Source organism: Neolamprologus multifasciatus, chromosome 18 (genome assembly GCF_963576455.1).
Source record: "Neolamprologus multifasciatus chromosome 18, fNeoMul1.2, whole genome shotgun sequence".
Lineage (NCBI taxonomy): Eukaryota > Metazoa > Chordata > Actinopteri > Cichliformes > Cichlidae > Neolamprologus > Neolamprologus multifasciatus.
In genome coordinates, this window is record NC_140456.1 from 35,861,010 (window position 1) to 35,877,229 (window position 16,220).

The 16,220-nt window shown below is 47.3% G+C and overlaps 2 protein-coding genes across 7 annotated transcripts in view; one reads left to right on the top strand and one right to left on the bottom strand.

The window, feature by feature from the left end:
- The window catches only part of LOC146498557 (protein NLRC3-like), a 75,177-nt gene that overhangs the window by 40,744 nt on the left and 18,213 nt on the right, over positions 1 to 16,220 (bottom strand). For 3 of the 6 annotated variants that reach the window (XM_085139980.1, XM_085139982.1, XM_085139981.1), the window contains exons 8-10: positions 15,007 to 15,180; positions 10,574 to 10,620; positions 9,573 to 10,425 (exon numbers count right to left, since the gene is read on the bottom strand). The exons of 2 other annotated variants lie outside the window; for them this stretch is intronic. In XM_085139980.1, coding sequence (XP_084996106.1) covers positions 9,884 to 10,425; positions 10,574 to 10,620; positions 15,007 to 15,180 — 763 coding nt within the window. In that variant the 3' untranslated portion in view covers positions 9,573 to 9,883. Of the gene's footprint in view, positions 1 to 2; positions 117 to 9,572; positions 10,426 to 10,573; positions 10,621 to 15,006; positions 15,181 to 16,220 lie in introns of those variants that run through there. One more of the 6 variants, XM_085139984.1, reaches the window with a different exon arrangement.
- On the top strand, positions 11,501 to 15,340 carry LOC146498560 (transcription factor Adf-1-like). The gene is made up of 4 exons (XM_085140307.1): positions 11,501 to 11,511; positions 12,269 to 12,426; positions 12,569 to 12,821; positions 13,396 to 15,340. Exons 1-4 carry the CDS (start codon positions 11,501 to 11,503, stop codon positions 13,403 to 13,405), a joined length of 432 nt encoding a protein of 143 aa, XP_084996433.1. The 3' UTR covers positions 13,406 to 15,340.

The window sequence follows — 16,220 nt, forward strand, 5'->3', positions numbered from 1 at the left end:
TCCTTTATCTCAGGTGCAGAGAACAGTTTTCCTTCTGATAAGGCACACACACTCTTCAGTGTCCACTTGCTGCCTGACGAGCTGTGAAGCTCTTCTGTTATGTAATCTTCACTGTTCTGTTGGAAGAATTGTGCATTACTCCACAGTGCCCCACGGAAACATGGGAGGGATTATGGCATGAACATTTTCACATTTCTACAAACATGTTACTTCCCACAGGTTCGTGTGTCAGCCATCTGTCTCATAGTTACAGCACTGGTTCCCAAACTTTTTCTGCTGCCCCCCTTTGTTTTACAAGAAAAATGTAAGTAATCTGCAATAAATTACAGGTAGTAATAAAATAAACTACTAACTCTTTTACGCTACGTCCACACCTACACGGGTATTTTTGAACACGCAGCTGTTTCGTCCACGTAAACGGCGTTTCCAATCACCGAAAACTGAGATTTTTTAAACTCCTTTTTTGCGTTTACGTGTGGACGAGGAATACAGAGTTCGTCACGCCACGTCAAAGGTATGTGCCTTTTTTCACGTCACGCTGTGGCCACGTTATTGTTTACATGAGATGAATTGCAGAATGATAGAGACAAAATACTGTTAATCTGACTGTCTGCAGGTTTGACACACAGTTACTGTCCCTCCATTTACAAAGGCAGAGGCGTCACGCTGTGATTATTTTACTGTAGTTGTTTTTTTCCTGTGTAATAATATTCAACATTGCTGTCAATACATTTTTCAAAAAATGCCTCTCTGTGCAAAATGGGTTTAAAAACATAAACAGCTGTGGGATCCTGTTTGTCTGTGATTTAAACAGCCCAGCGCTGCTCCTGATGAAGGGAAAACAATCCTGCAGGGAGACCTACCTCAGCACTTGTGCAGGTGAAGCCAAAGGGAAGATTTGCTTCATCATATTTTTTAGTCTTTGGCTCAGAATGAAGTTGGTTTGGAAACATATTCAGCGATGCTTCATCTCCTGCTTTGCGTTTCTGTGGGCGCCGTGCTAGCAGTGTCCAAGCATTTTGTTTTTTTCCCTTTTCATACTGCCCCCCCTGCAATTGCTCTGCGCCCCCCCTAGGGGGCGGGCCCCACACTTTGGGAAGGTCTGAGGCTACGTCCACACGTACACGGTATTTTTGAAAACGGAGATTTTCCGTTTTCGTTTTAAAACATAATCCCGTCCACATGCAAACGTAGAAATGAAGGAAAACGCTGCTAAAGCAGCAGGTGGCGCTATATTCCTAACCTGCAGAAATGTTGGCCAATCAGAAGTCTAGAAGCCTCGGTGGGAAACAGTAAACAAAGATGGGGCAAAGAAGCAGAACCGAGTCGTATGTGTGGAGGGACAGTAACTGTGTGTGTATATGTAAGCATTTAAACACTGCAGAGACAATTAACAGTAACAGTATTGTAGAAATTCATTTCACCAAAACAATAACGTGGCGCACAGTGTGACATCAAAAAATGCGCACATCTTTGACGCTGCGTTTTCTGCGTTTTTCTCGTCCACACGTAAACTGAGTTTTCAAAAATATCCACCTGTCAGGGCTAATGAGCGGTATGGATTCAGGCGCGGAGCTCTGGGTTGAAGCCGAAAGTGCGTTTATTTACAGTGCTTGAAATACAGTCTTCAAACACTGAAACAATGTCCTTTCTCTAAATCCCAAAAGTGGTGAAGGCGAGTTTCCCCGTGAGGTCGGTGTGCACTCCTTCCGTGTGAATTCCTTCTCCCGAAAACACCAGTGAATCCCTTTTCTCCACTCCTCCGTTCCGTACTTCTCCACCGAGCTCCGAGTACAATCCAGCGTCGACTGCCGTCTGGACGCACCGTTATATACCTCCGTGTAGTGAGGAATGATTAGCGGCAGCTGGAGCTGAAGGTTACTCTTCCGGGTCAGAGGTCGGCCTTTCTCGCTCTCTCGGAGACACCGCCCCTAGACATAGCCCGACCCGCAGAAAAGGGAGGAAGAGAGAAAGAGAGGAAGGCGCACACACATCACAAATAAACAAGCAGGTCGTCCGGGTAGGACCGTCCGACCGTGACAGTACCCCCCCCTCAACGGGAGCCTCCGGGCGACCCACGAAACTTATCCGGGTGCCGGCGGCGGAAGTCCCGCACCATGCCAGGATCGAGGATCGCAGACCGCGGCACCAAGGAACGCTCTTCCGGACTGTACCCCTCCCAATCCACCAGAAACTGAAAACCCCTACCGCGGCGCCCGGCATCCATTATGCGAGTAATGTCATACGCCGGGGCGCCAGCGATAAGCCGGGCAGGCGGCGGGGGCCCAGGAGGCGGGCACAACGGGCTGGTCCGGACCGGCCTAATTTGAGAAACATGAAACACGTTGTGTACCTTCATGTTGCGTGGGAGGGCCAGTCGGACAGTCATTGGATTCAGGATGGCCTGCACAGAAAAGGGTCCAAGGAACCGGGGAGCCAGCTTCTTGGACTCAGTCCGCAGAGCGATGTTCCCAGAGGAAAGCCATACCTGCTGGCCCACCCAATAGGCCGGTGTAGGAACGCAACGATGGTCAGCGAGCTCATTATTACGTCCGCGCGTCCGCAGAAGAGGTCGCCCTCCAGATCCATCGACAGCGCCTCATGTGTTGTTGGACGGAAGGTACGGCCACCTCGCCCTCCGTGATAGAGAGAAGCGGAGGTTGATACCCCAGGGACGCTTCGAAAGGTGAGAACCCCGTAGCAGCCGATGTGCTGGTGTTATGAGCATATTCAGCCCATGCCAACTGTTCACTCCAGGAGGACTGGTTGGAGGAGACGACACAGCGCAACATGGCCTCCAGCTCCTGGTTAGCTCGCTCTGCCTGTCCGTTAGTCTGCGGATGAAAACCAGAAGACAGACTGACCTGGGCCCCCAGCTCTGCACAAAACTGCTTCCACACCCGAGCGGTGAACTGGGGCCCACGGTCTGAGACAATGTCCTGCGGAATGCCGTGAAGGCGAAAAACGTGCTGGGTAAGGAGCTGGGCGGTTTCCAGTGCGGTGGGGAGTTTGGCCAGGGCAACAAAATGGGCAGCCTTAGAGAAGCGGTCAATGATTGTGAGTATTACGGTGTTACCAGAGGATGGAGGAAGGCCGGTGATGAAGTCCAGAGCGATGTGCGACCATGGCCAGCCGGGGACGGGCAGCGGTCTGAGAAGTCCTGATGGAGGAGAGTTCGACGACTTATTTCGAGCGCACACCGGGCACGCCGCCACATATTCTCGGACGTCCTGAGAAAGAGATGGCCACCAGAACAACCGTTGCAAAAAAGTGATTGTGCGGTTCTTACCCGGATGGCAGGCAAATCTCGCGGCGTGGCCCCAATGGATAACTTTACTCCTGGCCGCCGAGGGAACATACAGTCTGCCTTCTGGACCGGTTCCGGGGTCGGGTTCCTGTTGCTGGGCATCCCGGATCACCTTTTCAATCTTCCAGGTAAGGACCCCCACAATACAGGAGGCGGGCAGAATGGGCCTCTCTTTCTCCTCCAGGTCGACGTCAGGTGCAAACTGGCGTGACAAGGCGTCCGGTTTCGTGTTCCTGGACCCGGGTCTGTACGTAATGGTCAGGTTGAATCGAGTGAAAAACAATGCCCACCTGGCTTGCCGGGCGTTCAGACGCTTTGCCGCTTGGAGGTAGGCGAGATTCTTGTGGTCGGTCCAAACTACTACTGGATGCTCACTCCCTTCCAGCCAATGCCGCCATTCCTCCAGCGCCAGCTTGATGGCCAGCAGCTCCCGGTCGCCCACGTCATAGTTCCTCTCAGCCTGGGTGAGACGACGGGAGAAAAAGGCACAGGGGTGTAATTTACCTTCTAAGCGCTGTGAGAGGACGGCTCCAACCCCTGAATCCGAAGCATCCACTTCCACCACGAACGGCAAGGTGAGATCAGCTTGGGCGAGTATGGGAGCTGACGTGAACAGGTGTTTGAGGCAGTCGAAGGCCTGTTGAGCCGCTGGAGACCACAGAAAAAGCTGTTTGGGTGAGGTGAGTTGAGTGAGAGGCAAGGCTACTTTACTAAAGTTCCGGATGAATCGCCAGTAAAAGTTGGCGAAACCAAGGAAACTCTGCAACTTCTTCCGGGTCGTGGGCACCGGCCACTCCAGAACGGCTTTGATTTTTGCGGGATCTGCTCGCAATCTGCCCTGTTCAACGATAAAGCCCAGGAAAGAGACAGTGGAAACGTGGAACTCACACTTCTCTGCTTTGCAAAACAGGCGATTCTCCAGCAGACGGCGCAGCACCAGCCTCACGTGCTTGACATGTTCTGTTTGGGTTCTGGAGAAAATCAAGATGTCATCAAGATAAACAAACACAAAGTGGTTAAGAAAATCTCGCAGAACATCATTCACCAATGCCTGGAACACAGCGGGGGCGTTGGTAAGCCCAAACGGCATTACCAGATATTCAAAGTGGCCCAGGTGGGTGTTGAAAGCCGTCTTCCACTCGTCCCCCTCACGGATACGAACCAGATGATAGGCATTGCGGAGGTCGAGTTTGGTGAAAACGGTGGCTCCCTGGAGGAGCTCAAAAGCTGATGCCAGAAGAGGAAGAGGGTATTTATTTCTGACCGTGATTTTATTCAGTCCCCGAAAATCTATGCAGGGGCGTAGGGACTTGTCTTTCTTTCCGACAAAGAAAAACCCAGCGCCCAGAGGGGAAGTGGATGGGCGAATGATGCCAGCAGCCAAGGAGTCTGTTATGTAGCTCTCCATAGACTCACGCTCGGGCTTAGAGACGTTATAGAGGCGGCTTGAGGGCAAGGGTGCACCAGGGACCAAGTCTATCCTGCACTCATACGGGCGATGGGGCGGCAGCGATTGGGCCCTGTCCTTGCTAAACACCTGGTTCAGGTCGTGGTAATCCGTGGGCACAGAAGACAAATCGGGTGGAGCGGGCAGCCCAGCTGGGTCAGTTGCAGGCAGGCACTGCAGAGCGTAAACACTGCCCGTGGCAATACGTGCTCCACCCAGTGATACACCCCCTAGCCCAGTCTATCTGTGGGTTATGCTGCTGAAGCCAGGGAAAACCCAAAACTAAGGGGGTGTGGGGCGCCTTGAGGAGGAACAGGCGAATCCTCTCTGTATGATTGCCAGACAGGGTGAGTGTAATTTCTTGGGTGCGGCGAGAGACAGAAGCTAGTGTGCTGCCGTTAAGCGCCGAAACCTCGAGTGTTTCAGGGAGAGGAACGACCGGCAAACCCATCTTGAAGGCCAGAGCCTCATCCACAAAACTTTGCTCGGCCCCAGAGTCAATTAGAACGTTACAAGGGTGAATGCAGGAAAGAAACTGTAATTTCGCGGGACAGCTGAGGTGGAGAACCGAACTCGCAGGTGCACCCGTCAGTATCCCCACCTTTACTGACGGGCAGACTCTTTTGACCGAGAGGGGCAGGCGTCCACGAAATGCCCCCTCTTCCCGCACTCAAAGCACTCACCCACCAGTCGTCTTCCTCTCCGGGTGAATCTAGTCCTCCCCAGTTGCATGGGTTGCTCCTCATCAGCCGGAGAGCCAGGTTCCTCCTCCCTCCATTCCAGCGAGGGAAGTCCAGTTGGAACTCCCACGCCCCCTGCTGACCGCCGCCCCTCTCCAGATCGCCTGCCAAACTCTCGCATATGGTCATCCAGACTGATACACAAATTCACCAAGCCACTCAATGACTTAGGTAGCTCTTTGGTTGCCAACTCACGTTTGATGTTCTCATTTAGGCTGTTTAAGAAAGCCCCTCGGAGCGCCTTCTCCTCCCAGCCGGCTTCTTCGGACAGGATCCAAAAATCCACGGAGAAGTCCGCCACGCTCCGCCGGCCCTGTTTCAATGTAAACAAACGATGAGCAGCACTGTCTGGGTTAGACCCCTTATCAAATACACATCGAAATTTGCTTAGGAAGTTACTGTATGAGATAGAGGGCTGAGTGCTCAGCACCGCTTGAGCCCACTGCAAGGCCCGTCCAGTCATTAACTCGACCATAAAGGTGATTTTGGCAATGTCCGAGGCATACGCTTGAGTCTGCTGCCTAAACACTAAGGAGCATTGAGTCAAAAAACCCCGACATTTATCCAGGTCCCCGCCGAATTTCTCAGGCACCGGCAATGTGTGTTCACGTCGTGGCGGGGGTGGAGATGGCGGAAGGGGAGACGCCGCTGCTTCGTCTAGCAAGGCTACAGGTGGTTGTGGTTGTGCAGGGCCCCCCTGTGGCTGAATGGGTGCCCTGGGGGTAGCGAGCAACATACCTTTTAGCTCCGATACCACCTGTAGTAACGCGGACTGCTCCTCGGCGACATGCTGCAGCATTTTTTCATGTCGCTCCAATCGTTCAGCCTGGAGCGCGATCTCGCGCTGGAGGGGGGTAGAGTCCGCTGAATCCATTGCTGGCTGGATTGTTCTGTCAGGGCTAATGAGCGGTATGGATTCAGGCACGGAGCTCTGGGTTGAAGCCGACAGTGCGTTTATTTACAGTGCTTGAAATACAGTCTTCAAACAGTGAAACAATGTCCTTTCTCTAAATCCCAAAATTGGTGAAGGCGAGTTTCCCCGTGAGGTCGGTGTGCACTCCTGATCACATGACCTGCTGAGCCAAACAGTGAAAAGCTCCATGGCAACAACAACAAACAGCCTCACATATGTTAACAGAGGCTGTTAGAAGCACAGAGTCTTTACAGTCTTTCTCCTGTTTGTACACAGATCTCTGCACATCTTCATCACAGTTACTCACAGACGTGCAGAGTGTGTGGATATCAAAGCTAAGTTTCCACCATGTTTGTAGTCTGTACTGGGACTCATGGAGCATCTCTCTATGAGCACTCAGTGCTTTAAACAGTGAGTCCCAGTTTAACCAGCAGCCTTCACACCACACATCACACAGACATGGAAACTTCAAACCCTCAGACTGAAGTCACTGGCAGTCTCTGGCACCAGCGACTGCGCTAACAAACACAGCAAACAGTGAAGGTTTGGTAGAGAAAGCTGGTTGGGTAATACCAAGTACGTGGCGGAGGAGGCGGGGTTACATTACTAGATGATTAAACATGAAACTGTTTTGCTGATAATAATTGAAATGATTAAAGAAACTCATGATAATTCATAATTTTATAAACTGGAATGATGAAATTATATTGGCTGGATCTGATTATTGGGGGGTCATGACCCCGTAACCCCCCGAGAAATTATGCACCTGGTCCTGAGGTCAAATCCACCATCTTAGTTTCAGTGCTGAGCTTCATGTTCTCCCGTGTTTGTGTGCGTCCTCTCCGGTACTCCGGCTTCCTCCCACAGTCCCAACACATGCAGTTAGTGGGGTCAGGTTAACTGTGAGTGGTTGTGTCTCTGTGTTATTCCACCTTAATAAATGACTTCCTGTTAGCATTAAGTGCTTCTGTAGGACTTGTGGAGATCAGAGAAATATTTTACTGCTATTGTTCATGGTCATCATTGCTGGGTCTAAAGTCAGACCCCGCTGATCCCAGAACTTATTCCCGTGAAAGAAAAACAAGGCAACAGCGATCAATCTTTTCACTTGCAAGGGAGGCCTTGTCGGTATCTCAGCTCATCACAAATGACCTCCCCGACCGCCCCCTCTTGCCTCCTTTTATTGACAATGTTCACACAATAAACTTCCCCACGTGACCCCCCTTGGTTACAAAGACAAGGCACTGTGTGTGTGTGTGTGTGTCTGTGTGTGTGTGTGTGTGTGTGTGTGTATACTGCTGATCAAAGGGTCATATAACATAAAAGCACAGGAACATCCTTGGTCATAAAGAGGGTAGTCTCCCCCACACCCTAGATAACACAGTGAAGCCATACAAAGGGGAGCAAGTTTACCAACATCAAACAGACCTTCACAAGGATGTTCCTGTGATTAAAAACACTACTGCCCCCCTCCCAGAATCTTAAGGATCTGGGGAGGGGAGGACAGAAAGAATTCCTTAAAACAATGTACAAATGGTAACATAAAAATGACAAACATTTAACAATTCACCTTAACAATCATCATTACCATTGCATTAATACCATTAATAACATAATCTACAGCATTGATATTGTATTCAGATGTTTAAACATATTGGCACCCAATTAACTTTTATTACAGGTGCAGTTATAACCACTTTAAACTGTTGAGTTAAATCTATAATCTTAAATGTTTATATGCAGATTACATTGCATTATAAAAGAAAGGCTTAACTCTGAGTACACTCTGTGCCAAAGTAGACAGGAAGCGCAGGCTTTTGCAGAGCGTGCTTGTGAAAGTGAAACTAAAGCAGAGTCTAAGTGTGAGTTACTTTGAGGAGCTGTTGGGAGGATGCTATTTGAATAACCAGGTTATTCATTGTTTCATCAGCTGACAGCAGACCTGATGAAACCACATGTTCACATCTGTGAGGACAGACTGGACTCTTTGACTGCACCTTGGTTCTCCTCAGAGGTCTGTACAGGAGCATGTCCACCCCCACTGAAGATCTCAGTCACTGTGAAACATAGAAAGCTGCTTGTGTAGCCTCTGCCTCACATGTAGATACAGCTACAGGTTTCTCTGTCAGTCAGACTGAAACAGTGTCCTGATGCTGCATCATTCAGCTCTGTGCCCCAGTCAGCATCACTGTGAGCTACCAGTGTCAGTGTTTCTGCCCTTTTCCTGTAACACTACACTCAGCACAGGCTCAGCTGCTATCCAGTGTTGGACTTTGGCTTCAGCTGCTGTGATAGATCCTCTAACATAGATCAGCTCTGCTACATGTTGTTAGATAAGTGCAGCTGCCTGTCATGTCCTGATGTTTCTCTGGCTCAGCAGCTTCTCCATCAGAGGTTCACATGGAGCTGATCCAGTATCTCCAGTAACTGTGTTCTGTGCCTCACTGGTTCATCCTTCTGTCTGTGTGACGTCAGTCAGATGTTGAAGTTAAACTCTGTAATCTTCACTGTGTCACAGAGTTCAGTGAGTCCCGTTATTCACAGTATCAATCAGATCATCAGAGAACAGCTGATCAGCAATCAGTGGTGCCAACAGCACCTCCTGTGGTGAGAGGATGCAATAATGCAATGTAGCATTTTTACACTCAACACTTCCAGTCATGAAACTGTCTGTTGGATCTGTTTGACGTTGCTTTCTTGTGTTGCTTTCTTGGTTAGAGTTCCTCACAAATGTCCAGATTATTCTTCTAATGAGGCGTCGACCATGTTTTCAGTTCTTTGGAAGAAAACATCGCCCTTTGCCATCCTTACTTTTCTTTGACTTCTTCAAATGCAGCTGAACTCCAGCTGGTATTTTATTGGACTTTGCAGCTGTTTCTGGTCATCAGTTCATTCCTGCAAACCTCTGAACCTGAACAACAATGATGCTGCATTGCTGGCTGATCCCAAAAGGTTGATTCTGTTCATCTGGACGTTTTCAGAAACGTTTGCTCACTGATCAGGTGACTTCTTCAGTCTCAGCTGACTGCAGCTTTACAACCTTACAAACAGCACATTTGCACAATGACTGAAACCAGCAGCAGCAGCACCTGATATATATGATACTAATATAATACATATACATATATAATCCATACTAATGATGAAGGAACTGAGCTCACAGTCCATTGTTCATTCAGTGAACTACTCAGTTTATTTTGGGCCTCAGAAATGCTCACTCTGTTTGTACATCACTGTCAGCAATAGACTCATTCTGCTGTGTGGTCAGGAACACATGTGACATCACTTCCTGTTTGTTTGTGACTGAAGAGGAAGAAGTTTACAAGGAATCATTTAGAAGAGTTTCAAACATCAACTGATTGAATCCATGAATCTGAAAACGTGTTTGTGAGTGAAAGAGACAGACATGTACAGACTGAACTATCTGTTCAACAGTCAGAGTGTTTCTGTAACAGGAGAAACTCTTTACACCCCACTCAGCACAGGGACACTGAGGAACCAGACAAGAACCAAAACCCAGGATAAAGAGTTTGAGTGAATGTGGTGTTGAAGGTGTGGAGGTGGATCAGAGTGTCAGAGGAGACTGTGTAGAAGGACAGAGTGCCAGCAGGACAGTCCACATACACTGCTGCTCTGTTAGAGACAGAGGAGGAGGAGGAGGAGGAGAAGGAGGAGATGGATGTTTGTCTCTTATTGTGACAGACATAACGAGGACCATCATCAGAGCAGCTCAGACTCCAGGACTGATCATTGTATCCAAACAAACAGTCATTACTGTCTCCTTTCCTTCTGATGCTTCTGTAACTCACTGATATATCAACTCTTCCTCTCCACTCGACCTCCCAGTAACAGCGACCAGTCAGACCATTTCTACACAGCAGCTGTTCCCAGTAATCAAATCTGTCTGGATGATCAGGATATGACTGAACCTCCTCCACACGTGTCACCTTCCTGTTGTTGTCAGACAGTTGGAGCTTTGTGTTCACTGTGTTTGTGTCGATTGTGAGTTGACAGGAATCTGATGGAGAGAACAAACACAATCCAGCTGCAGTTATTGATCCATCATCTGTTCATTGATTGACACTTTGATGATGACTCCTGACATGATGAAGATGGTTGAATGTGTGCTGCTTTGTTTTCATGAATCCCATTAAAAACACACTTACACTTCCTCAGACCTGGTGTCAACCATCGGACTCCAGCAGGCTCCACCCTGAAAGGAGGAGGGGGGTCAGAGCAGCACAGTCAGCATGCACACATGGACATTACATGGCTCTCATACACACACTGTTACACACTGAGCTCAAAGCTCGGCTCCACTGTTTTATTCAAAGAAATCTACATTTATTTATCAGCACATTTAAAAACAGGTTGAGCCAAAGTGCTGCACAGAGTAGAGAGAAAATAGGAAACATACACAGTAATTACTATAAAGACTCGTCACAATTGAAAGCTGCAGAGTACAAATGTGTTTCCAACCGGGTTTTAAAAATGTCGAGTGTTGGTGACGACCTGATGTGAAGCTCACCTCTGTTTTTACGTCTAGTTCTGGTCAGAAGCTACTTATCTGCAGACCTGAGGGCTCGACTTGGATTATTTTGTTAAAGAGAGATAAGATGGAGCCAATCACTCAGAGATTTAAAGACAAACAACAAGATCTGGAAGTGGATTCTACCACGTACTGGTAACCAGTGGAAAAAGCTGGAAAAAGCTGGTGATGGGTCGTCTAGCACAGACCCACCGCTGGAACCAGACAATTCATGAGGGAGAGAACTGTGACAGCGCCGTTCCTTCACTTGACCTCAGTCGCTCTCGTCTGCTCCCTCGTAACACTGCTCTTTATTGAGGTTACATGAATATGCATAAGTTCATTAACATGTGACGTCTTACACAGGTATGAACAAAGAGTACCAGTCTGTGCATAGTGTAGGTATGTGTGTGTGTGTGTGTGTGTGTTCCAGATGTGACCCTGTGACCCCAAAGCTGGTGCTAAGAGTCCAGTGGTCCCCCTAACAAAGGGCTCTTATACTTAACCAGAGACAGAGTAGGTGTCCTCCTAAACCATAAATCAGTAAGAGAAGGTACGACCGCTCATGACCTTAAGGTGTGTGTGCATGCCGGAGCACTCTGGAAGGCACACAGAGTCTTTACAGACTACTAAGGCTACGTCCACACGTACACGGGTATTTTTGAAAACGGAGATTTTCCGTTTTCGTTTTAAAAAATAATCCCGTCCATACGTAAATGTAGAAATGAAGGAAAATGCTGCTAGGAACATGCCAAAGCAACAGGTGGCGATATATTCCTAACCGTGTAGAAATGTTGGCCAATCAGAAGTCTACAAGCCTCGGTGGGAAATAGTAAACAAAGCTGGGGCATAGAAGCAGAACCGAGTCGTATGTGTGGAGGGACAGTAACTGTGTGTGTATATGTAAGCATTTAAACACTGCAGAGACAATTAACAGTAACAGTATTGTAGAAATTCATTTCACCGAAACAATAACGTGGCGCACAGTGTGACGTCAAAAAAGGCGCACACCTTTGACGCTGCGTTTTCTCCGTTTTTCTCGTCCACACATAAACGCAAAAACTGAGTTTTCAAAAATATCCACCCTGGCCGGAGTTTTTAAAAATCTCAGTTTTCAGTGACCAAAAACGCCGTTTACGTGTGGACGAAAGGTGCAAACGCATAGAAGAATCTGCGTTTTCAAAAATACCCGGGTACGTGTGGACGTAGCCTTACGGTGTGTTCACACCGAACGCGATGGACGCGAATAGAGCGTCAGGTTTACATGTAAAGTCAATGGGGGTGACACACGCGATGACACGCGATTGCAGGTCCCGTGTGAATTCGGAAGCAGATTTGCGACAACCAATCAGGAGCCTGGTCTGGAGGAAAAGCTCATCAGTGCCGTGGCTAATCACCCAGAGCTATATGATGCTAGCTACTACTTCTACCGAGACAGGAATAAAAAGGACCTAGCTTGGAGACACATAAGTGAGGAGATCGGGCAACCTGGTAAGTTCATTCCTCCTTCTTTTTAATTTTCAGACTGACCCGATGAACCCGCGCAAAAGCTAGCAAGCCCGCCTACTGTCCCGCTTTTTTCCCCACTGATGTACAAATACCTTTCCGCTAACAAGATAATGCGTTTATTCAGAGGACATCTGCAGGAGAAAGTGGAAGAGCCTCAGGGACACTTATAATAAGGAGAAGAAGACAGAGAAGGAGAAGAGGAGTGGGTCTGCAGCAGGATCGGGGAGGAGATGGAAGTTCTTCGCCGTCATGGGGTTTCTGGACCCCTTCCTCACCCCGCGGGAGACAAGCGGCAATATGGTGCGGACCGTGGAGAACTTCCCCCCCCGAGGACCAGGGACAGCCCGGAGAGGCAGCAGGGGAGTGTCAGTCAGAAGGTATGTTTACAATGAATTAATGTAGGCAGTTAATTTATGCGTGTTGTCATACAGGAATATATTTTGTTTATTAATAAACAGTATACAGTAGTCCCGCTGTTCATCCGTCACTGCCTCGACTTTTCACAGATTTTTTTTTATTGCACCGTACAGCTTTCAACGATGCGCATTGCATTCTGCAGCCCAAATGACAAATCTCCTCCGTGTCGTGTCTCCTGCGCTTGCCAAACTTATCATGTTTGGTTTTGATAACCATCACGTCCAATAGAAAAAAACAGCACAAAAACACTCATAACTATGACCCTCATTCGGAAATAGACACCTGCACCGGGAGCAAAGAAGGTGCACAAAAGGGGCGCCGCAGACGGAGAAACAGCGCGGCATAATACTTTTACGTTTTAAAATCGACAAAGGTTTGCACTTTGAGAATCAACTTGTGAGAACTGTGACTACTGTTCATGTGCTGCAATAAATGAGAGACCACTGTATATAATAAGTATATAAGTATATAATAATATAATATTCTCTATGACTATTGTCTTCAACCTGTTAACATTTAATATTGTCTTGATAGAGTCAAGTAATCATGCAGCAGAGTCCTCCCCTGTCTCTTCTCCTGGCTCCCCAGTCCCTGGTCCCTCAGCTCCTGCTGCTGCACCCACAGGTATGAACATCAAGCACTGACAGCTTTTTACTCGCTTGGATTCCCTTGTGATCACCTTTACTAAATATCTACAACCAATCTGTTTATATCCTGTTTTTTTCAATTTTGAAAATGAAAATCTAGTAGCAGCCTTCTCATTACTTTGTGTTGTTTTGTGCTGTGTTTTACAGGCCCACAGAGGAGGACAGCTCGAAGGCAGGCGAGGGACGGGTCCCAGGACGGTGGAGCTGGCCATCCTGGAGTCCCTAAAGAGGCCACGCCCGTCTCCAACAGAACATTTCCTCCTCGGCCTTGTTCCTGCTCTGGAGAGCATGCCGCCTCAGACACGAGAATTCGTGAAATTTCAAATTTATAAATTAGCTTTTGAAAACAGCACAGCTGTGTTAAATTTGGGAACATTGGACCCTAATGATCAGTCGTTTTCTGATGAGGCAGCAGCTCTCCAGGGCAGAAACAATGTTCTTATTTTTCTCCTCCTTCTCCCTGAGGCTCTTCCACTCCAAGCTGGGTCCTTTTTATTCCTGTCTCTCTGTAAATAGTTAAATTTTATATATTTATGTTTAATGTTTTTGTTACTGAATTTATATATTGTTTCAAATAAACATTTATAATGACAAATGTCTCTGTTCTACTACAAAGCAAATATTGGCACCTGACTTGACACAAGTAGAATTTATTTCATATTATACTAATGACAAAACATACTAATACAGTGGGATGAAAAGTTTGGGCAACATTGTGAAAAGTCATTATTTTCCTGTACAAATCATTGGTTGTCACAATAAAAATTGTCAGTTAAATATATCATATAGGAGACACACACAGTGATATTTGAGAAGTGAAATGCAGTTCACTGGATTTACAGAAAGTGTGCAATAACTGTTTAAACTAAATCAAGCAGGTGCATAAATTGGCAACACAAAAAAAGAGAAATGAAATAAATATTTAGTGTATATCAATGTGTGTGTCTCCTATATGATATATGTAATTGACATTTTTCATTGTAACAGCGATTCATACAGGAAAATGATGGTGATGTTAGCTGCTCCTGTCTGCCTCTTTATCACACACAAAGACTGAAATGATTCACAGCCTTGTTTCATCCTTCTGTCAGTGTCACTGACTGTCACTGTGACTGTGGACATACAGCATGGGAAACATACACATGGCTGACACTTTATTAGGTACACAGTGACCACTATCTCAGGTAAACCGGTGACCTAATAAAGTGTATTTAAAGTTACAAAATGTTGTCTCTGTCCAAATATTTATGGACCTAACTGTAGGTCTACTTTTAATGAAACTCTCAACATGACTTATCAGTTATCATTAATGTTCCTGCAAACAGACTCCTTGGAGACCCCCTACGTACTATCCAGCTAGACTAGTGCGTCTGTCCCTGAAAATATTCCTGCATGTGTGATTGTTCATGTCTCATCTGCAGGAAACAAACAGGAAGTGAGTGAAGGACACAGGAAATGTTTTCAGCTCGTCCTCCTCTATCAGACATTCTCTCCATACCTGAGAGTGTCCAGTCTCCAGCCTGGATCCTTCAGTCCAGACGACAGCAGCTTAATTCCTGAGAGACCTGGATGATTGTAGCTCAGGTCCAGCTCTCTCAGATGGGAGGGGTTGGAGCTCAGAGCTGAGGCCAGAGAAGTACAGCCTTCCTCTGTGATCAGACAGCCTGACAGACTGCAGACACACAAAACAACAATCAATCTTTTAAAGATCATTTTCTGTTTGTCACAATAACATCTATCCATTTACATCCATTCAATGTAACTTTATTTAAAAGTGACAATTCCCAACAGACAACAACAGTCGTCTGAAGCTGTTTAACAGTGTAAGGTAACAGCCTCCAATATTAGAGAGAAAGCCCCAAAAACCAGACAATCCACTGTGAGCAGCACTTGGTGATGGTGGGAAGGAAGAACTCCCTTTGACACAAAGATCCTCCCAGTGAAAACAGGCTCCCGGAGGAGAATCAATCAATCAATCAATCAATCAATCTTTATTTATAAAGCACTTTTCATACAAAGATGTAGCACAAAGTGCTTTACAGCCTCCAGGCTGGGCACACAGCAGGAGGGAGGCAAAGAAGCCCCCCAGCCAGGTTGAGAAGACCCACAGAGCCCCAGCAGCCACGGTCAATCACAACCCCGGGGCAGAGAGCCCCCTCCGAGGAAACACTGGAGATATGACCTGGATTCGGGAGACAGACACTATCTCTACTTTCAAGATTAGGCTTAAAACTTTCCTTTTTGCTAAAGCATATAGTTAGGGCTGGACAGGTGACCCTGAATCCTCCCTTAGTTATGCTGCAATAGATGTAGGCTGCCGGGGGATTCCCATGATGCATTGAGTTTTTCCTTTCCAGTCACCTTTCTCACTCACTATGTGTTAATAGACCTCTCTGTATTGAATCATATCTGTTATTAATCTCTGTCTCTCTTCCACAGCATGTCTTTTATCCTGTCTTCCTTCTCTCACCCCAACCAATCACAGCAGATGGCCGCCCCTCCCTGAGCCTGGTTCTGCCGGAGGTTTCTTCCTGTTAAAAGGGAGTTTTTCCTTCCCACTGTCGCCAAAGTGCTTGTTCATAGGGGGTCATATGATTGTTGGGCTTTTCTCTGTATCTATGAAGCGCCTTGAGGCGACATTTGTTGTGATTTGGCACTATATAAATAAAATTGAATTGAATTGAATTGAATAAGAGTATACAGTGGGGCAAA